The 22743-nt window shown below is 54.7% G+C and overlaps 1 protein-coding gene across 1 annotated transcript; it reads right to left on the bottom strand.

Annotated features, from left to right (window-relative positions):
* Nucleotides 1-752: 752 nt before the first annotated feature.
* Nucleotides 753-11135, bottom strand: LOC127035144 (CCN family member 1-like). The gene is made up of 5 exons (XM_050924638.1): nucleotides 10949-11135; nucleotides 9618-9831; nucleotides 6667-6984; nucleotides 4211-4410; nucleotides 753-3284 (listed from the first exon to the last, which is right to left on the bottom strand). The coding sequence occupies exons 1-5, from the start codon at nucleotides 10997-10999 to the stop codon at nucleotides 2976-2978; spliced, it is 1092 nt and encodes a 363-aa protein (XP_050780595.1). The 5' UTR covers nucleotides 11000-11135; the 3' UTR covers nucleotides 753-2975.
* Between the last annotated feature and the right edge of the window lie 11608 nt (nucleotides 11136-22743).

The raw sequence follows: 22743 nt of genomic DNA on the forward strand, positions 1-22743 counted from the left end.
CAGGGGCATGGCAAGGACAGAGCCTTGCTGGCATGAGCTCATAGTACAGACCCACTTTGCCCGCAGAGCTGCCCTGTGACCAGGATAGCTTGCTCTGGTCAAGGGGGGTGGCTTTACTGTAGCAGCACAGTGCACGGTGCTGCTGCAGCTATGCTGGGAGCCCTTTGCCAGTATAGCAAGCCCCAACTTACCCTGCACCGTCCAGCAGTAGCTCTTGAAACACTTTACAAAGTAGTTTGGTATCATTAGCCTCATTGTACAGATGGGGAAACTGAGGCACAGAGCAGGAAGGGACTTGCCCAAGGTCACCCACCACCCCAATGGCTGATTTGGGACCAGCACCCAGCCATCTTGTGGCCCAGTCCAGTGCTCCACCCAGTAGACCCCACTGCCAGCCATATGCACACTAGCAGTGCTCTGGGGGTATAGCACTGGTACAGTGTAGGGGTAAAGTGCTGCATGCATGAATGTGATCAATCAGTCCAGCTTTGTGCTTAGACCAAGCCTAACAGTCCTGATTCTTTGACCAAGCTGTGGACCAGAAGCAACTGCTCCTCTTTCTGCCCTGGGTGCACACTCATGGGGGCGGGGGGAGAAAAGAGCAGCAAACCCCAAAACTAGCCCCAGCTGAGTTTTCTATAAAATAAACTTCTGTTTTATTGTGTAAAAGAAAAAACAAAAATCCACCCACCTTCCAAAAACCTTCAACTCTGTTATTTATATCCAAAAATAAAAAAAATAAGCTGCTTTTATTGTGATAAATACATATAGAATACACTGAGATAAATACATATTTATGAACAGGGCACTGTACACTTTAGACACAGAAACAGCTGTGCTGAGAGGTAGCAACTGACCTGGACATAGAACAGACTTTCTACGCCCCCCACCCCCCAGGCTACCAAGCTCAATTAACTCTCTAGTAGCTGTTTAACCTCTCAAGACAAGGGGGAGGCTGCCTCTACTGAGATGTCCCCAGCGGGGGTGGCACCAGAGACTCTAGAAGCAGGAGAATCTACTGACTGCTCTGTAGCATTTATGAGTCTCTATACATGGTTCAGGCATGAAAGGGCGACAAGGCTGCTCAGGGTGGGTTACATGTAGGCTTGGAAGGATTCAATTTCCATCAATAAGTCTCAGTAAACATGAATTGCACCAGCCACAAAAACATTGCTTCGGTACATTTCAGTTATCAGTGATGATTGGCCATGGCTGAAAAATGCTGCTTCACTCTCCGACTTTGATTTCGGGCAGTTTCCTGTATATAGTTTAACAGGGGGAGTTGGCCATTTGTGTTTTAATGGTGAACAAACTTTAACTTTTTGGAATCTCAACAGCTACTGTAATTAATTAAAAGCAGCAAAGAGTCCTGTGGCACCTTAGACTAACAGACATATTGGAGCATGAGCTTTTGTGGGTGAATACCCACTTTGGACTCACTCACAAAAGCTCATGCTCCAATCCATCTGTTAGTCTATAAGGTGCCACAGGTCTCTTTGCTGCTTTTACAGATCCAGACTAACATGGCTACCCCTCTGATACTTGTAATTAATTAGCATCTGACCCCCCCCATAGTGTCCCACAACTGGGAAAATTTAAAACTGAAAAAACCACCGCAAACTACCATTATCTATTGAAATTAAAATCAAATGCTGCCAGGCTTAGTTAGATGCACTGAAGGGGAGATCCTGGATAAATAACCCCCCCCCCCATCCCAATCCCAGAGGAGTTTGAGAGAAACAAAGCTGCCCTTCCCTCATATGCCATTCCTGTTCTAAGAGAAACTAAGCAGAGAACTGGTCTTCCTGAAGCAGGGAAGAGACAGCTGGTCTGGTGGTGTAGTTCAGAAGACCAGTAAACTTTAGAGTTTGGTGGATCCTGATCTGACATTTGCAGCTGGCTATCTAGCCAGGGACTGGAGCAGAAGACCAGCTTCTAAACTCCCTTCCAATATTTTTTTTTTATTTGAGGGGGGCTGGAGCAGGACACAGTCTGATGGAGATACAAGTTTGCAGGGTGTCTGGGAATTCCCCTCCCCTCACAAAGCAATTATATCCACCAGCAAGAGAGAAAAGACTTGCAATCATGGCAAGTCACTATAAACAGTATGGGGGAGGAGAGAAGGGGAGAGAATTAACTATGCCTGAATTTATTTATTTTTTTAAACAAGGTAGGGGATAGATGATATGGGCTTCGTTACAAAGCCAACAGCCATCGCTCCAAGCTGAGTTTGAATCTGTGTGTGTCAAAGAAACAAACAATTCTCCCCCCTGTGCAACACTGTTGTGCCTATGGGTATAAAGCTACCCAGCAAGGGGTGACAGAGCAGGCATGAATCCAATGCATCCTTCCCATGGGACTACCGGCCCCTTGCCTCTTGGCATCCAGGGTATAATTAAAAGTGCTTTAATGAGGCTGGGGGGGAAGAGAGAAGAGCCTTTTGGATTATTAGAGGGTAGGGGCAGCTGTCTATAGCCGCCATGTGGTTCAAATGACACCTACTGTCTTCCACCAGGGACAGAGAGGGTGTCCATGGGGGGGCTCACCACCAGGGGGCAGTGAGTGTGCACAGGGCAGAGGCAGACAGCATGCCAGTCTGGAGGGGACTCCAGGTAGCAAGGTTGGGGGTGGTGGTAGATGTGGGTGAGATTCCCCCACCCCCAGGAGGAAGTGGGGATGCACAGCAGGGTTCCATGGGGTAGGAAGTGGAAGTGGGGGACACAGAGGGGCACAGGTGGAAAGATGTACCATGGGACAGGAAGTGGAGGGCAGGAGTGGACACGGGCAGAAATACAGGCTAGAAAGGGGCTGCCATGTGGGTCAATAGCTTCCCCACTCCTGCCCCCCACCTGTTATCTTAGAGGCCCCCAATCTATGGCTGAGATCCAAGGCCTTAAAGTGTCATTTGAGTGGGGAGTATCCCTCCTCCTACACCATCACCAGGACCCCCACCCGCTCTGGGGTGCTGGCACCGCTCACTCCAGGAACTTGTGCATGTCTCCATCTAGCCGCTGCTGGGGGTGCACGGCAGCCTTGTTGAGGGGCTGGCAGTGGGCCGGGCCGCACTGGCACGAGTGGATCACCATGACGTTGCGTGTGAAAGAGTCCCCATCAGAGCAGCGGAAGGGCACGGCCAGGGTGCGGGTGTGCAGGGGCACGCAGCAGCACCCGTCCAGGCACGAGCCGCAGTAGCTGGGCTGGTACTTGTGGAGGCTCTTGCACCCGGCGTAGGTATAATGCACCGGCTCCTGCACCTTGTGGGTCCGGAGACACTTCCTGCCCTTCTGTGGGGGGGGGAAGGGGAGAAACACCCCAGTTAGATGCAGCTGGAGGGGGAGGGAGGGAGGGAATGTGGTGGGAGCTGGAGCTGCCTGTGTGTCAGACGGCTTCAAGGGCCTGATATCTATAGCTGCAGCATGGCATGAGTTTGCCATGTCTCAGCCAGAGAGGGGGATGGGGGACCCAGTTGGATACATCCAGAATGGAGTGAGTGTGCCAGGCCTCAGCTGCACCTGGGAGATGGGACATGAGGGAATCCTGGGAATGGTGTGTGTTGGGGCTCAGTTCAGTTTGGCTGGGCAGGAGAGACACTCCCAGCACTGGTGGAGATCCAACCCACCACTCAAAGGCTGGACTAAGGCTCCAGACCCCTAGCAGGGAAGCCTGGATTTCCAAGGAGCCATTTAAAGCAGCAGAGGGTCTAGACCCTCATGGCCCCCAGCCCCCAGCCAGCTGCCAAGCTCCAGCATGGCAGGAGCCAGCCCAGTGTCTCTCTACATCAGCCCCTTAGTTCGTCACCAGCCCCCACCCCATAACTGGTGTATTGGGCCCTGGATGCAGCCTTCATGTGGAGATGGGGCCTCAGCAAGCCTCTTGATCTCCATGATGGATGGAGAAATGGAGGTACAAAGGGAAGGGACTATCCCAAGGTCACAGCAAGTCAGTGGCAGCACCAGGGAGAACTTCAGTCCTCCCCCCCTTCTCTAATCACTAGACACCACTCCCCCCAGAGCTGGAGATAGACCCCCAAAAGTCCTGATTCCCAGCCCCTCCTGCTCTAGCCACCCCCTTCCCCCTCCAGAGTCCTTTGCTAGGGTAGCAGGCTCCTTGTTCCAACAACTTCCAGGGGCTGTCCCTACCTCCCTTGGCAAGGTCAAGGACCTCCCACCATATCCCTCCACTGCCCCACAGGCAGGGATCACGGCCCCACCTTCAGCTTGGTGAAGTCAGGCTGGCCACAGGGTCGGATCTGACACAGCTGTGTCTCCTTGGCCAGCTTGCACTGGGGGTTTTTGTTGGTGACTCGGGTGGAGGCACCTAGGCCACAGGTCTTGGAGCAGGGAGACCAGTCCGTGTTCTGGGTTAGGCATTTCCTCAGCACAGAATGGGCCTTGAACAGAGGTGGCCAGGCTGGAGAAGGAGAGAGAGCTCAGTTAATACACAGGCTCACCAGCAGGGGGTGCTTGCCATCAAGCCAGGACCTGGGAATTTCAGGTAACCCTTCAGTCACTCCCCCACCAAAGCCAGGCATGAGCTGCAAGGCATGCTGGGAAATGTTCTGGTTTCAATCCCAGCCCATTATTCTATAGCCAGGCAGGTGGCTGAGTTCTGCCCCAGATCCATGCTCCTCTTGTTCCCCAGCTCAGATCAGAGCTGGGGGCAGGGGACTGTTCAGGCCATTAGCACCATCTGGTAGGCCTGGGTAGCACACCGCCCTCTCGCCCGCTAGGGAATCAAGCTATATTAGCTGATGCCACTGTCAGGGTGGACCCATGCTTACCAGCTGGCAACCAGGGGTTGTTCCCCTGGCCCACCAGTCTCCCAACAACCCCAGGTGGCATGAGACCCTCGTACGGCAATGGCAGACTAAACGCTGCCATCTGTCCGGCCCCATTCCTGCCGGAGCTGGTCCTAGAAGGTAAGAATGGAAGTGCCATCTGCTCACCACCCCTTCACAGCGAACAAAGTCCTGCACTGCCCCAGGGACTCTGCCAACTCAGCAGGCCTGGATTCTGGGGCCAGTTACTCAGCTTCCTCTGCTACCCTCTTGAGCATGAGGGGGTGGGATTTAGCTGGTGGCCAGTGGGGCGACCTCTTGAGCAGTGGCCAAGCCAGGATTTGTAACTGGGGGGTGAAGTAGGTCACTCATGGGGGGGTGCTGGAGAGTGAGTCCAGCCCACTCCCATCCAGCTGCAGGAGCTCCTGCCCATGGGGCCAGGCCCAGCTTCTTGTGTTGCAGCGCCATGCAGGTTTGGCCCCACCGGCCCTCAGGGATGATGGGGGCACCACCTGACCCTGTGCACCACATTACAATACCAGGAGCAGGGAGCTGGAGCAAAGCCCAGCCCCAGGGACATGCACTGTTGCTGCCAGGCAAGGGCACTCTCCAGCCCCATGTGAAAATTGGGGGCAAACATCCCCCTTCTGAACATAATCCACTTGAAAAGGTGCCACACATCCCTAAAGGCTGCCATGCCCTGCTCCCCTTGCCCTCCTACTAACTTTGCCACTGCTTCCAGGTAGCTGTGAACTGAGCCTTTTGGGGGCCAACGATCTCAGCATCTGCCATTCCTGGGCACTCAGAAACACCTAACGTGGATTGTCAACTCTTTGGGGCAGGGACTAGCCTCCAGCCTTATGTTCCCACTGCAGCCAGCAGGGTCCCAGTCTAACTTAAATGACCACAGACATATGTGCCCAACCCATGCAATACAGGGAGGACTGGAGGCAAAGATAGCTTCCAGCCCAGCCACAGATGTGCAATTAGAGCAGCCTAGAGGCTGCTCTAACTTACACTTTGTGGTCCTTGAGGAGCAGAGTATAGTCACAGCACAACATGCTCTGGCTGTGTCCTGATTCATTCCCTACCGTGGGAGCAGAGCCCTTTTGCCAGTTGAGGAAGTTCCCTGAAGGTGGGAGAATAGGGTGGGAGGGAGGGGAGATTCTCCCAGAACCGACAATCAGGCTAAACGACAGGAGGAGTTTGAGCATTAGCCTGGGGAGGTGGGGGGAAAGCACCATTTCTAGCCACCCCATCTATTGGGTGTCTGGGAAGCGGGCGGGCGAAGCCCGCCCACTGCTAAAGGATCCCCCTCAGCCTAAAGGGAGGACCCACAGGACCACAGAACCCACTGATTTCGGGGGACAACTAATAAAAGAACAGGGACAGGAGTGAGATCAAAGGGTCATAAGAAGGGAGCCTGAGGGGGACACCGAGCAGAGAACCCCGGACAGCGCCCACTGCTCCGCGAAGGCGGCAAGGGAGCCAGTGGACGCCGCCCAGAGGAACTCCGCCCGGATGCGTGAACGGACCAGGGATCGGAAACAAGCCCCACAGTCGCCGGGGTCTCCATCGGCCAACCTCCTCTCCCTGGTCGCGTGGATGGCCTTTTTTGCCAGGGCAAGGAGGAAGTTGACCAGGAGGTCCCGGGACTTCGTGGGGCCACGGATAGGGAGTGCGTAGAGAAGAAGGTGAGGGGAAAAGTGCAGCCTAGCCACCCCACCAGGGCAAGTACATCAGACTTGAGCTTGGTGCTAGCTGGTGACAGCACCCTACAAATCAGGGGTTATCCCACCACACCCACTTCTTGCCCAGCCCTGGCATCTCATCCTGGGCTCTTAGGTAGGTGAGCATCCCCTCCCTAGCCCTTCATCAGGTGCACTCACCCGGCAGATTTTTCCAGTGCTGGTCCTTGCCCACATAGATGAGCTCGTTGCTTTTGGTCTCCCCGCCCTCAAAGGAGGCCTCCCCAAACCTCTTCACTCCCTTGCCGCACACGAACTTCTTGCAGCACTGGCCAGGCACCTTGAGCAGCTGTGGGTCAGGGCAGCTGAGGGAGGCCAGGGGCAGCTCCAGGGGGCAGAGGGGCAGGCAGCCCACAGCACCATCAATGCAGCTGCACTGGTGCTTGCAGCTGGGCTGGAAGTTCTCACCATTCTGGTAGATCCGCCCGTTGTATTCGCACGTCCGGCCTTCCCGTTTGGCTGGGGACATAGCAGGGCCCCCGAGGGTCTTGTTAGTCAGCTGCCCAAGAGGGACCCCTACTCCCTAGCAGATCCCCCCCCCACCCCCTCACATCAAGATATCAATTGTCCTAGGAACCTACTGCTGGGCTGCCTGACTCCTAACCCCTCTCCCCTTTCCCAGCCACATGCTGGCTTGGCACTATGGCCCCAGAGCAGCAAGTGTCTCTGGGTACATCGCTGCTCAGAAGCACTGCATTATGGGAGAGGGGCAGAACTACAGCAGTGGCCAGACAACTTGCAGCATCAGCTGCACGATGTGGAACGGGGGTCAGCAGCACTCTGGCACAGTGCTTGGGCACCCCACCTGGCACAGACCTATGCCCAGCTGGGGATTGTTGTGCAGGCATCAGATGTGATCAGAGGAGACTTGGCAGGGAGGGGCATCCTGCACTGGGGAATAGAGAGAACTTGGGGTTCAAGCCCTTTAAAGGGGGGACACAGCACAGCTCAGGATTGGACCATTCCCATCAGAAGTCCATGGCTGGAGCCCCCTCCTGGGGCATGAGTCATTTGGGGGGCACCCTAGTCACCACCTACAAATAAGGAAGGAACCTCACCTCTGAGGTAATTCACAGCCCATTGCCAGAGCATTCCAGGCCCTGGCGAGGCCAATGGCAGCTGCTGATGCAGCATGACCTCGGGGGATGAAGAACCTGGATGGCTCTCAGGGGGTGTGGGGGGAGGTGGGATCCAGGTCATTCATCCTTAGATGGCACAATTGGGCCAGACCCAAGTATTGGAGCAGGGACTGAGGCTGCTGCTCCCCCTAAGGGCCCAGGAGTGGGAAATTTTAGAGAGAGGAGCCCCAGCTTTAAATAGCTTCAGAAAACAGGATGTGGGCCAGGATCACAAGGGCCAGGAATGGATCATTTTGCAACAGCAGCTAAAAAACCCAAAACAAACCCACCCTCATGCTGGATCCAGGCTCCCTCACCTGCCGGGACTAGGGGGACAATACCTCTCCCCCCACTCCCGAAAGGGTGAGTGGGTGGGGGCAGATTTCCAAGGATGGAGAGGCAAATGTATAATCCCTGCAGGAGTGTGGCTGGCTCTGGATCCCTGGCCCAACTTTTCACTCTCCTGGACACATTTGTGAGCCCTGAGCTCAGAGGCCCCAGCTTCCCCCTCCCCAGACCTGGGCACGAGCCAATCCACACTGGGGGCAGGGGATACAGGTTAGCCATGTTCTCCCACCCCGAGCCAGCAGGGGGGACCCAACACCCCCCTACTTGCTCTGTGGTCTCCCTATGCTTTAGTGAGCTGCTGGACGCACTCCTCTTTCTGGGATCTGTGCTGTGCTCCCTCCCCCACCACACACATCCCGAAAGTTTACGTGGTTGAATCCCAGAGAAGCACATGTGTATTGCCAGTTTCCCATATGACCTGTCCCCACTCCTAAGCCAGCCAGCCATTCCCCCCACTATTAATGACACACATGTGGTCGAAGGAGACAGTCCAATCTGCCGCCTTCTCCCCAGGACAGTCAGCTCTGGCCTGGCAGGGGTGTGTTGGGGTGGCCCCTGGAAGGCATCAGCATTTTGGAGACGGGTTTTCAAAACACACTGAGTCCGACTGCCTTCTCAGCCAGTCAGATCTTGAAGGGGGATCCTGCCCCCCCTTTACACCCATTGTGAACTCCTGTGGGGCTGGCACTAACCCATCCCACTGCCCCACAGGGCTGGCACTAACATGCTCCCCCCACCCTGCCAGCACTAACATGACTTCCAGGCTCTATTCCAAGCAGGGGGAGGAAGTGTCAGTCAATCACTGGGGCTGGTGGAGCATCAGTGACACATCCCTTCCACCGTCCTGGGCTCCGCTCCTCTCCCTCCTCCTACCGACACACACCTCATCCAGCCCTGCCATGCCCCTGTGCCTCCCACCCTGACCAGCCCCCACACCCCTGCACCTAGAGCACCTCCCTCCCCCCAGAGGGAGTGAGCATTAGATCGCCACTGGAACGGTTTCCCTGTGTAGCCCTGGAATGCCCCACGCTGGCTGTCCCCAGAGCTCCCTTAATGGGGTGCAGGAGGCAGCACATTCCTTCCACTAGCTCTCTGTATATAGATGCCACCTGCCCGTGCGGTGCATCAGCTGGACATGGTTACTGAAGAACCTACAGTAACAGCACGTCACTCTTTGACAATGAGCTTCCAGGAGACACCCCAGGCCGTCATTGCCCCAGGGATGGGAATTCCACCAGTTCAGTCAGGTGGACACCTCCCCTTCCCCCCAGTTTGGTACCTCACTAATGCCCTCCCTAGACTAGGGCAGGAGCTAGATCTGTTGGACTTGAGGGGAGGGGGAAGGGAGGAGTTCATGGTCCCCTACATTCTTTGCCCCAAAAAATCCTCTCATTTGGCTCAAGAACCGGGGTGAGGGTGTTGCCAGCAGGGTCTGTATGTGGGGGCTCATCTCACTCTTTTGGGGTGGGAGGTTTGTCACAAGCAGAGTTTATATTGAGGTGTGGGTATTTGCCCCCCCGTCTTCTCTGATGATCTGGAGCAAGGGTACCCCCCCAGAGATGCAGACAGAAGGTAAACAAGGACATGCCCCCCCTACCCCCATGCCAGTCCCAGCAACCTGCTTACCCCGACAGATGCCCTTGCTGGCCAAGGGGTCTGCCCCAAAGTTGCATTCCAGCCCCCTGTGGGGGTCACACGGCCAGTGCTTGCTGCAGTTGTCGTTCAGCTGCCTGGCACACACTTTGCAGCACCCGCAGCCATCAGGCACCGTGCTGACCCCGGGAGCACAATGGGGCAGGCTAGGGGGGCAAACGCACTGCAGAGGGCAACGACACACCACCTACAGGCAAAGAAACCCCACGGATGAGGGATAATGTTTTGGCAGGACCTAGAAAAAAAATGAGTCACAGCTGGTTTTGAATAGACACCATGTTGGTGGGAGGAATAGGTAGAGAATAACATTTCTGTAGGTCCAACAAAAATGTTTTGCAAGTTTAAAATAGGCAAGCCCTGCCGAGCCCAAACATCCTCCTCCACCCCCCATGAGCAGACATACTGGGCAAGCACTTCAACTAGGACTATTTTGGGATGGATGAGCCGGTCCTCTTTTTATAGGAGGTGGCACTAAAATAGTTTCCTAGGTGCAGCTGCATTTCTCAAAGGATCTGCATTCCCCCACCCACACATTAAACCACAACAATAAAAATCCAGTCAGGGTCAAAGTCACCACCATGGAGACAGGCAGGGAAGAGAAGAGATAGGGATTCAGGGAAGTAATAGAAGAAAAAACAAACACCTCAGAATCAAATTCTGCTCTCAGGCTAGGGCACGACCTACTGAGTTACTCCTGTTCTTGTTTACACTAGTTTAAATCCAGAGCAGCAGCACAGGAAGTGACTCCAAGTTAGGGTGACCAGATGTCCTGATTTTATAGGGACAGTCCCGATATTTGGGGCTTTGTCTTATACAGGCACCTATTATCCCCCACCACCTGTCCAGACAGCAGGTGTGACAAATCAGGTCACCCTACTCCAGGTTTATACCAGAGCAAGTGAGCTCAGAAGGCTGGATCTTCAGCTAGCCTAAACCACTGTCACGCCCACTGATGGAGCAGAGCATCTAGGAGAAAAATCCTCAAATTCAAGAGCCTAAAGTTAGGCACCTACACGAAAAAAGTCAGTAGCCAGGTTTGCAGACCACTCAGCGCCGCATGAAGTCAACGCGAGCAGGCTCTGAAAGGCCCGGTCAGTTCTCAACATTAGCTGGGATCCCTCAGAAGTTACCCCATATGGGAACGTGCTTCTGAGACAGGGGCACAGACTTTAGAGCCCCAAAGCGAGCCCCCTCGGCCAGTGTAAATCAGCCTTCCTGCCGCGACTGATTTACACCAGCTGAGGATCTACCCGTCCGTCCCCAAGGGGAGCTGGGATCCCGAAGGCGGAAGATTCCCCACTCACCAGAGCAACGCGCAGCAGGAAAACAAAGCTGAGCAGAGCCGCTTGTTCCATCGCGGATTTAAACGGGCCAGAGGAAAGAACTGCCCAGAGGGGCTCAGGGGAACTGAGTCACAGCTGATCCAAGCAGCCAGCCAATCCCAGCGCCACCGCCGCGCAGCAACCCGCACCTACACAAGTAGCACGTGCACCAGACAACCACAGCAATAGCGTCTGCACCAGCCCCTTCGGCTCCCCAGTCATATAGCCACCGCCAGCGCCCCGCCCACCTGCCTTGGCCGGCCAATAGCAAGGGTGGCGCCCTTCCAGACATTCCAGGGGAAGGGGCGGGGCCTGCGGCGGTGGGAGGGGCCGCATGAATAGAGTCATTCATAAAACGAGCGGTGCTGCTGCATTCCAGGGCCGCGCGTGGAAAGCGGCGCATTCCGCTCGGAGCAGGGCGCTGCCGCGGAGCCGGCTGAATGCGCTGCGCTGCCTTTGCTCCCCGTGCCACACACATACCAGGGCGAGGAGCAGCGCCGGCCGCAACCATCCCTGCAATGCGCGAAAACAAACTCCAGGCGAGCGGGCGGCAGCAGGCGCGACAGAAAACGGAGAAAGGAAAATAAACAGCGCGCCGGTGGTAGCGCGAGCCAGGCGCGGCTGAGCTCTCGGGGGGGCGCCTCAAAAGGGGGGGTAGGAGCAGGTCTCGGGGTGTCACTAAGGTAGGGCGGGGGGGCATTTGTCGACGCCTCCCCCGCTGCTCGGAAGCACTGGGTTATACGGGCCCGTAGGCTCTGCTGCCGGCCATCATTCATCGAAGTTAAGGCCCCGAGGGACTACCAGCCCATTGACTGAGCAGCACCCTGGAAAGCAGGCCCCACCCCCAGTGTTTGAGCCAGAGGTGCAATCAGGATTTTCTGCCAAGGAGCGGGGCCGGGTTGTCTACCGGCTTCCCTAAGTTTGAGTGGCATTGTGACCTGGTGCAGGAGGTCCAGTGCCACTCAAATTTGGCCCAGCTGCCCCCTGTCATACAATGCCTCCCTTGGGGGCTTCCCCCCCCCCTTGGACTCTGGAGAATGGGGGCATTTGCAGCACCACTCAAAGTTGTCCCCCACCCACTGAAATCAGAAACTGCACCCCTGCTCAGCTCTCTGAGTGTAAATCTGGAAGCCAGAAGAGTTGTTTGGGAGCCACCAGACAGAACTGGGAACAATAAGTTTATTCCCAATTTACACCAGGGCAGAGGGGAAGGGATAGCTCAGTGGTTTGAGCATTGGCCTGCTAAACCCAGAGTTGTGAGTTTGGCCCTTGAGGGGGTCACTCAAGAAGCTGGGGCAAAATCAGTACTTGGTCCTGCTAGTGAAGGCAGGTGGCTGGACTCAGTGACCTTTTGGGGTCCCTTCCAGTTCTATGAGATAGGTGTATCTCCATATTAAGGAGAATCAGGCCCCCTGGAGTTACTCTGGATTTACACTGGAGTGAGTGAAAGGGAAATCAGGATCCAGGGAGTTACTCCAGATACACACTGGTGCAAGAGGAGAATCTGCTCCAGTGGGGTTACTGTGGACTCACACAAGGGTGAGCAAGGAAAGGTGAGTCTCCACTCAAAAGCGACTGTTTCTCCTCCTGCTGGGTTAGAGGGCTCTCAGCTTCGCTGGTGTGGATCTGGAGTAACTCCATCAGTGTCAGGGGAGTTACTCAGGATTTACACCAGCCTAACTGAGAGAAGAAGCCTTCCCACTTCCTCACTGGGTTGCAAATCAGGAGCAGCTCCAGTGAAATCAAGGGGCCCCATTCTCATCTCACTTCAGATTAACACTTGACAAACCCCAGCAGAGTGACTCCTGATTTGCATCAGGTGTGAGTGAGAGGACACTCATCCCTACTGCAGGTACACCAAGGATCATCTAGTGGGGATTAGCTCTGTACTCAGGGGCCCAGACACAAAGGGCCAGATCCCACATGGGGTAAATGGCACTTGCTCCATTGAAGTGGGCCAAATCCCCATTCAGTGGAATGACACTAATTTGCACCAGCTGAGGGTCTGGCCCAGTAATTTTTGGGGGGGAGTTGGCCAGTCCTACTCCACTCCTAGGGTAGGAGAATTAATCAGCTGCTGCCTAGCTTATTCCAAAGGTAGCTAAATAACTCTCTGTTCCGCTCAGCTAGATAAGTCCCTAGTGTATAAAGGGAGCATCCAGAGAGGGAAATAACCCACAGCAGGGATTTCCCCCTGTGCCAGCTTCAGAGCTGTGATCCGCCAGTGGAATGATTTATAGCTCGACATTCCTGCCTGTTATTTCCTGCAGCAGCTTCTTTGGTTAGCAGGGTCTGGCCGGGGTTTTCACCTTGATCTGTTTTTCACCCTGACTGAGTGGGAGGAAGAGGAGACATTGCTAATATCCCAGCAGCCCCAGGGGCAGACGTCAGTGTGCTCTGGCTATGCTTCTGATCCACCCCATGCCTGTGCTGGGAGCAGGGTGAGTGCAGAGTCCTTATGCCAGCCAGGCAGGACCCTCTGCAGGAGAGAGGATTGCACCCTCTTTACACTGCCAGAGTGGCCCTTTGGGTCCAGCCACAATAGCGATAGCCCACAGGTTCCTGGCCTGTATCACTGCAGGTGACAAGAGTTGCCTCCCAGTAAGTGTAGCAGCAGCTGATTTGGTTCTAGCTGGCTTGCCCAAATCTATCCCACAATGCAGTGCTTTACCCAGAAGACCATGCTGCCAACTGCAGTTCTGGGCCTAGGCACCATTGGACAAGTGTGCTGGTACAAATGCAACTCAAAGTCCCCAGCTCTTAATGACAGACCCTGGAGCCTGGACCCAAAAGTCCGAGATCTCACTCCCCTCCCTGAGCCAGGGAGAGAACCCAAGAATCCTGGCTCTACCCATTAAACCCTACTCCCCTCTCAGAGCTGGGCATAGAATGCAGGAGTCCTGGCTCCCAGCTGCCTGGTTTTACCCACTAGCCCCTACTCCCCTCTCAGAGCTGGGGAATGAACCCAGGTGTTATCACTCAGACAGACATTCCCAATAAGGAACAATCAACATGGATTCACCAAGGGCAAGTCATGCCTGACCAACCTGATTGTCTTTGATGATGAGATACTTGGCTCTATGGATATGGGGAAAGCGGTGGCTGTGATATATCTTGACTTTAGCAAAACTTTTGCTACAGTCTCCCACAGTATTCTTGCCTGCAAGTTAAAGAAGTATGGGCTGGATGAATGGACTATATGGTGGATAGAAAGCTGGCTAGATTGTCGGGTTCAACAGGTAGTGATCAACAGCTTGGTGTCTAGCTGGCAGCTGTTTAGGGCAGAGTGTCCCAGGGGTTGGTCCTGGGTCTGGTTTGTTTAACATCTTTATTAATGATCTGGATGATGGGATGAATTGCACCCTCAGCAAATTTGCAGATCACACTAAGCTGCGGGGAGAGGTAGATACGCTGGAGGGTAGGGATAGGGTGGAGAGTGACCTAGACAAATTGGAGGATTGGGCCAAAATAAATCTGATGAGGTTCAACAAGGACAAGTGCAGAGTCCTGCACTTAGGAAGGAAGAATCCCATGCACTGCTACAGGCTGGGGACCTACTGGCTAAGCAGCAGTTTTGCAGAAAAGGGCATGTGGATTACAGTAGATAAAAAGCTGGATATGAGTCAGCTGTGTGCTCTTGTTGCCAAGAAGGCCAACAGCATATTGGGCTGTATTAGTAGGAGTATTGCCAGCAGATCAAGGGAAGTGATTATTCCCCTCTATTCAACACTGGTGAGGCCACACCTGGACTATTGTGTCCAGTTTTAGTCCCCCATTACAGGGATGTGGACAAACTGGAGAGAGTCCAGCAGAGGGCAGTGAAAATAATTAGGGGGATGGGGCACATGATTTATGAGGCAAGGCTGCAGGAGCTGGGGTTAATTAGTCTGCAGAAGAGAAGAGTGAAGGGGGATTTGATAGCAGCCTTCAACTACCTCAAGTGGCGTTCCAAGGGGGATGGAGCTCAGCTGTTGTCAGTGGTGGCAGATGACAGAACAAGAAGCAATGGTCTCAAGTTGCAATGGGGGAGGTCTAGGCTGGATATTAGGAAACACTATTTCACTGGGAGGGTGGTGAAGCACTGGAATGGGTTCTCTAGGGAGGTAGTGAAATCTCCATCCTTAGAGGTTTCTTGCACCCGGCTTGACAAAGCCCTGACTGGGATGATTTAGTTGGGGTTGGTCCTGCTTTGAGCAGGGGATTGGATTATGTGACCTTCTGAGGCCTCTTCCAACCGTAATATTCTATGATATCCCCACTAAGCACTGGAGTCCCTCTCCAGCCCACTGTGCGTTCCTAGCCCGAAAGGCTCAAGTAGAAAGGACCTTGTGCTGGCCCTTGTGCCCTGAGCTCTCTGCTGGCTGGCATGTCCTTCACTGACCCATTCCTCCTCCCTGGGTGTAACACACATTGGAGACACAACTCACCTGGGCCACCCTCTGCATGGCCTGCACATTAGCCAGGGCGAGACAAGGGGGCTAAGTACAGTCAGGGGGGCAGCTCAGGGAGCTTCTGTCCCCCTCCCCGGACTGTATAGCTGCATCCTCTCCCTTGGCTCAGGAGACAGTTGAGGTCACAACACAATTATTCTGTCCCAGATGGCTCAGAGCGGTGGGGTGAGGTGGGAGTGCAAACACAGGTCTGTATCCTCCTGCACCTATGAGCAAAGCTGCCGGGTCTATGACTCAGCCCTTCCGGCAGCTTGCAAGAGGCCCTTGGCATTACTCACCCTGCAGCCGGGTGGGCCCAGGAAGGACCTGCTCACCATGAGTGAATGTGCTGGCGGGAGCCAGGCTGCTCCAGATGTGCTCCTGCATAGGGGTGACCCAGCCTGGGTGATGGAAATGACTCCCCAGTCCTGATCTCCTGAATGGCTGTGCCCCATGCACACTGTGTCTAGTGCAACCCCTCTCTCTGCCTAGGCCTCTATGCACCCACCTACCCCTCCACCTACCTCTCCAACCACCCACACCGCTCTGTGCATCTATCCCTCCACACCCCTCCACCTACCCCTCTATGCACCCACACACCTCTATCCATCCACCGACACCCCTCTATCCACCCACCGCTCCACCTATCCGTCTACCCACCCCACCCCTCTGTGCATCCCTCCACCTACCCCTCTATCCAGCTACACTCCTCTATCCATCCATCCATCCATCCCTCCACACTGCTCCACCTTCCTCTCTATCCACCCACACCCCTCTGTGCATCCAGCCACACACCTCTACCCACCCCTCTGTGCATCTCTCCACACCCCTCTGTGCATCCAGCCACACCCCTCCACCCACCCTACCCTTCTGTGCATCCGACCACATCCATCCACCACCCCTCTATGCACCCACGCCCCTCTGTCCATCCCTCCCTCCCTCCACACCGCTCTACCTACCCCTCTATGCACCCACACCCCTCTGTGCATCCACCCACACCCCTCTACCTACCCCTCTATCCACCCATCCCTCCACACCCTTCTGTGCATCCTTCTACAATGCTCCACCTACTCCTCTACCCACCCCACCCCTCTGTGCATCACTTCACACCCTTCTACCTACCCCTCTATCCAGCCATACCCCTCTGTGCATCCATCCCTCCACCTACCCCTCTATCCAGCCATACTCCTCTGTGCATCCTTCTACACTGCTCCACCTACTCCTCTACCCACCCCACCCCTCTGTGCATCACTTCACACCCTTCTACCTACCCCTCTATCCAGCCATACCCCTCTGTGCATCCATCCCTCCACCTACCCCTCTATCCAGCCATACTCCTCTGTGCATCCTGCCACACTGCTCCACCTACCCCTCTGTGCATCTCTCTCCATCCCTCTACCTACCTCTCTAGCCACCCTACCCCTCTATCCATCTATCCCTCCACACCCCTCTACCATAGAATCATAGAATATCAGGGTTGGAAGAGACCTCAGGAGGTCATCTAGTCCAACCCCCTGCTCAAAGCAGGACCAATTCTCAACTAAATCATCCCAGCCAGGGCTTTGTCAAACCTAGCCTTAAAAACCTCTAAGGAAGGAGATTCCACCACCTCCCTAGGTAACCCATTCCAGTGCTTCACCACCCTCCTAGTGAAATAGTGTTTCCTAATATCCAACCTAAACCTCCCCCACTGCAACTTAAGACCATTACTCCTTTTTCTGTCGTCTGGTACCACTGAGAATGCACCCCTCTATCCATCCCTCCATCCCTCCACACCCCTCTACCTACCCCCCAATCCACCCACACCCCTCTGTCCTTCCATCACCCCTCTACCTGCCCCTCTATCCATCCACACACCCCTACCTAACCCTCTATCCACCCTTACCCCTCTGTCCATCCCTCACCCCTCTACCTACCCCTCCATCCATCCATACTCCTCTACCTACCTTTCTACCCACCCCACCCCTCTGTCCCAGTCCCTCTACCTAGTTACTCAGCCATGCAGATCCCACATCTAAAGCCCTCTACCATACCTCTAACTGCCTATCCATCAATCATCTGCCTCTTCCCCTCTATTCCTAGATCCACACCCGTCTAGCCATCCATCCACACCCCTCTAGCCATCCATCCATCCACACTTCTATTTATTTATCCCTCCCTCTGAACTCCTTTGCTACCAATCTGTCCATCCTTCTATCTCCATTTGTCTGTCCCTCTATACAAAGTCCTCTATCGAATTAATCGCAGTGTATCTGTATCTTAACAGGGAGAAAATCCCAGGTACCGAATGGCTCTTCAGTCTAGCAGCGAAAAAGCAGAACAAGTCCCAATGGCTGGAAGCTGGCACCAGACAAATTCCAACTGGAAACGAGGCCCAGATGTTGCCCTGCCCGACTATTGGAACAAACTCACAAAAGAAGTGGTGGATTCACCATCTCTTGACGTCTTCACGTCCAGGCTGGAGGCCTTTCTGGAAGAAACTTTTAGGCAAAGCCAAGTTACTGGGCTCAGTACAGAGGAACTGGGTGAATTCTCCACCATGGGTGGGTCAGACTAGGTGATCAAATGGCTTCTCGCCATAAAACCTACAAATCTATCCCTCTATCCTGACCTCTTCCTAAGTTCCTCTAGGCATGCCCCCTTTTCTCTCTGTCTCAGGTGTTATACGGCTCTTCTGCTCATGGGGGGCCCTGCCCCCAGGCCTGGCAGGACACACATGGGTCAGAGGGCATCACTGCAGGCCACTCCACTGCCCCTTCTTCTGCATTTGGAGACCACCCTTATTTTTTTTCCTGGATCAACCCAGAGATTCAGGTTATCCCCAAGCCGTGCCCTGATCCAGCCAACAGCCCCACCAGAATCTGACTCTTACTGGGAACCTCAGAGTCCGGAGCCTGGGCCTCATCTGGAAAGGAACAGCTCACACCAAAGTCCATTCCAGAGGCACAGAAAACCAGCCCAGGTTCCCCTCCTCCTGGGGGATGCTGCTCCAAGACTCCGTTCCAGGGGGGCAGAATTCCAGTCCATGTTTCCTCCTTATTCTAACCCAGTTGTTCCCAAACTGGGGTTCACAAAATGTTATAGGGGGTTTTCGGGAAAAAATTCCCTAATGGTGGACAGAACTGTTCCTAGGGACCCCGGGCAGCTTGGGCCAGCAGCCCAGAGCCTCTGGACTTCCAAGAGCTAAGCAGATCAAAGCCAGCTTCTCTATCACACTGAGGAGATTTAAACTTCAAGACTCCTTATAAGTAACAGAAAGGGAGGTGGATATTTGTTGCTGTTTTTAAAATTAAATAGGCAGCTAGTATTGTTTTTAAAATTATTAAGAAGAACGAGTTTAAGCTTTGTTGTAACGTGCGCTGTTTGCCCGGACTGCTCAAACCCTGAATGCTTGTGTAGGAGGAACTCTTTGAGTTGGCTTCTTTAATCCCTTTGTGCTGTTTCACATCTGACACTCCTTGACGAAACATAGGAGCCTGGTCTTATAACAGGCTTATTCAAAGGATACAAGCTGCGAAAGTGAGATCTTGGAAGAGTGGTGTCATTTTCACAATGTAATAAAAATACTGTGATGATAAATAAATAATAATAAATAGTGTGTAATAAGCATGTCATAAAAACCAGTGTAATATTTCCAAGATCACTGCTTTTATAACTTATGCTCAGGTAAAGGAGAAAATCCTTGGAAATATTCATTTTTAGGAGGGGGTTCACGAGACTTGACATTTTACTGAAAAGGGTTCACAGGTTGGTGCAGTTTGGGACCCACAGACTCCGCTGATCAATGGCTCCTCCAGCCATGCCCCACAATGTAGGTCTCATGTGGGCAAGTAACTAGCAAATCCTGGCCTGGACTTTTTAGCCTGGATTCATCCATGCACCTGAGCTGTGGCAGTGGGTGCTCTATGCTTTGTGCCTCCCCTGTTCTGGGCCTAGTCCCCTCGGCTGCCTCTGGGGCCTTTGCAGCAGCTGAAAATAGTCACAGCACATAGGGTTGGAAGGGACCTCAGGAGGTCACATAGTCCAACCCCCTGCTCAAAGCAGGACCGACCCCAACTAAATCACCCCAGCCAGGGCTTTGTCAAGCCGGGCTCTAGAAACCTCTAAGGATGGAGATTCCACCACCTCCCTAGGTAACCCATTCGAGTGCTTCACCACCCTCCTAGTGAAAAAGTTTTTCCTAATATCCAACCTAAACCACCTCCACTGCAACTTGACACCATTACTCCTTGTTCTGTCATCTGCCACCACTGAGAACAGCTGAGCTCCATCCTCTCTGGAACCCCCCTTGAGATAGCTGAAGGCTGCTATCAAATCCCTCACTCTTCTCTTCTGCAGACTAAATAGCCCCAGTTCCTGCAGCCTAAGTCCTGTGCCCCAGCCCCCTAATCATTTTCGTTGCCCTCTGCTGGACTCTCTCCAATTTGTCCACATCCCTTCTGTACAGGGGGACCAAAACTGGACGCAATACTCCAGGTGTGGCCTTATCAGTGCCCAATAGAGGGTAATGATCACTTCCTTCGATCTGCTGGCAATGTTCCTACTAATACAGCCCAAAATACTGTTGGCCTTGGCAACAAGGGCACACTGCTGACTCATATCCACTTTTTGTCCGCTGTAATCCCCTGGTCCTTTTCTGCAGAACTGCTGCTTAGCCAGTTGGTCTCCAGCCTGTAGCAGTGCATGGGATTCTTCCTTCCTAAGAGCAGGACTCTGCACTTGTCCTTTTTGAATCTCATCAGATTTCTTGTGGCCCAAACATCCAATTTGTCTAGGTCACTCTCGACCCTATCCCTACCCTCCAGTGTATCTACCTCTCCCCCCAGCTTAGTGTCATCTGCGAACTTGCTGAGGGTGAAATCCATCCCATCATCCAGAGCATTAATAAAGATGTTGAACAAAACTGGCCCCAGGATTGACCCCTGGGGCATGCCACACCCTATTCCCCAGACATGCCCCCACCCAAAGGGTCTATGCCATCTCTCTGCCCCCAAGTGGTGGAAACACACCCACAGTCTGCCCCACCCAACCCTGCTGTGCCCAGGAGTGCTGGGAGCAGGGCCTGGGTCCATGGGTGAAGTCACTACACTGGGGAGAGTGCTGGGCTCAGACATTGTTCCTGGGGGTGTTGAAGGGCAGAGGAGTAGGGGATGTGGAAGGCACAGAGAGGAGGTTTATAGTGGGATGAACTCCCAGCTCCAATTTTTCCACAGTTCCATTTCCTTGTTCCTGTGAGGATAATGGGAATCAGCTGCCCTCTGCTGTAACCACTAGAGCCCACTCGCCTCCGAGCTGGAGCCCCTCTCTCCGCCCCCCCACTTCTCAATCCTCTCCCCAGTCAGATCTGTCCCTAGGGGGATCCCACTGAACTCAATGGCATCCCCATACCCAGGCCCTGAATCCCTGAGCCCTTCCCTCCCTGGGCTGTGGGGTGGCTGCATGGCCAGAGGGGGCGGGGGTCAAAGCAGTGCCCTGGATAGGACAGACATATGGACAGAATTCTGCTCCCCCCTCCCCGAGTGCTGGCTTCCAGCCCCTTCCCTGACCCATTAGACCCCACTCTCCTCCCCAGAGCTGGGAATAGAACCCAGGAGTCTGACTCTCCTCTCACCCACAAACCATCTGACCCCACACCCACCAGCCACACCCCTCTGTGCCCTATACCCTCGGCAGGGATCTGGTGGACTCAGGCCCATGGACTGAGGCCAGGGGAAGGGAACGAGTGGGGGGAGCGGAAGAGAGATGGAGATGAGGGAATGAGTCAGACAGGGGAAGGGAGGTGGATGGCTGAAGGGTGGAGGGAAGGAGATGGGGGGCAGCGGTGAAAGGAATCTTGACCCTGTGCTTCTGGCCTGGGACCAGCACCCTTCCCCCCACCGCTCCCCCAGAGGCAATGCCCGCCCCCCATTGGGAGTGGGTCTGGGCTGGACTCATTGTCTCACGCCTTCCATTACCAGATGATGTGCTCACCCAGAGGGCAGGGGGTGAAGCAGCACTGGGATTGATTTTGCCTGGGGCAACAGGGTGATGCTATCCTTTGCCCCTCCCCCCACCTGTCAGATCTGTCCCTCGGGGGAACCCACTGAACTCAAGGGCATCCCCTACCCAGGCCCTGAATCCTGAGCCGTCCCATCCTAGGGTGGGGAGGTGGGGGAGGAGCACTGCCAGAGGGGGGAACAGAGCAGTGCCCTGGATAGGACAGAATTAACTCCCCCCCTGCCCCGCTCAGCCCTCCACAGGGGCTCCGGACGGGCAGCATTGCCACAACCAGGGATAGAACCCAGGAGTCCTGACTTCCAATCCCCACCCCTGAAAATCTAAAAACGCTGGGCCTCTGGGAGAATCAGATGTGGGGGAGGAGAGCACCAGGGGCGTGAGCTCCCCGCTCTTGGGAGATCTAAGCAGCTGGAGAGCCAGGCTCTGCCCCATACTCTGCTCCCTGGAGCTGAAGACCCCTAACAGGCACCCCCTGTGCACTGTGACTGAGCCCTCTCCCTCGCCCCCACGAATCCAGTCCCTGGACACGGCTCCCCACACCCCCAGGAGGGAAAAGCAGGACCAGAGTGAAAAAAGTCACAACCCCAAACGGAGGGAAGGGGGGGGGGGAGGGCCTGACAAGGGAATATTGCGCACTGGGAATGAGAAATATCCTTGGTATCTTTCCAGGCCCCAGCACCATGTGGGGCTCCCCCACCCCCTCTGGGCACCCCCACCCCTTCTCTCCCCCAACCCTCTGCACATCTCTGCACCCACAGCTCCAGGAGTTGGGGTTGGGGGGAAGATGTCTCCCAGTGGGCCCCAGCACATATGACATCGTGTGGGGGAGGTCTGCCCAGGGGAGAGGAGACAGAATGGAGTGGGGGAAGGGGAAGGTGTACAGCAAGGTGGGGAGTGCCAGCAGAAGGCCGTGTCTGTGGGTGGGGATGGAATTGTGGGGGGGGAGGGCTGTGATGTTAATTTCCACATTTGAATGGGGGCTGGGTGATCAGGGTTTCCTGGGAACTCGGATGGAGCCAAATGCCTCCAGGCTGGATGGCAGCCAATGGAAAGGAACCTGCCTCTGGGCGCCACTCCCATGGGTGACTCCTGGAGGGAGGAATCCGTTATTCCCCCCTGCACCTTGATCAGACCCATGGGCCCATGCAGCCGCACTCCTGTCCTGGGAGCATCCAGAGGGACTTGGAGGTTGGGCCCCTCTCCAACTGTGCCTGTATCTCAGCGAAGGGTGGGGAGGAGGTTGTATCTCACCCATGGGGTGAATGACCCACAGGAGCTGATGAGGCAAGGCGGGGGGCAGGGAGCGGGACCGAGCTAGATGAGCATGTGGGTCCAATCTAGGTGGGGGCA

The sequence above is a fragment of the Gopherus flavomarginatus genome, chromosome 16 (genome assembly GCF_025201925.1).
Source record: "Gopherus flavomarginatus isolate rGopFla2 chromosome 16, rGopFla2.mat.asm, whole genome shotgun sequence".
Taxonomy (NCBI): domain Eukaryota; kingdom Metazoa; phylum Chordata; order Testudines; family Testudinidae; genus Gopherus; species Gopherus flavomarginatus.

Bases quoted from the DNA above. Each gene is read 5' to 3' on its own strand.
- LOC127035144 (XM_050924638.1), bottom strand. From the start codon at position 10,999: ATGGAACAAGCGGCTCTGCTCAGCTTTGTTTTCCTGCTGCGCGTTGCT. The intron at 6,985-9,617 runs GTAAGCAGGTTG...CTATGTCCCCAG, and splicing joins CAGCAAGGGCATCTGTCGGG to CCAAACGGGAAGGCCGGACG. The intron at 3,285-4,210 runs GTGGGGCCGTGA...CCCCCCCCACAG, and splicing joins CTGACTTCACCAAGCTGAAG to AAGGGCAGGAAGTGTCTCCG.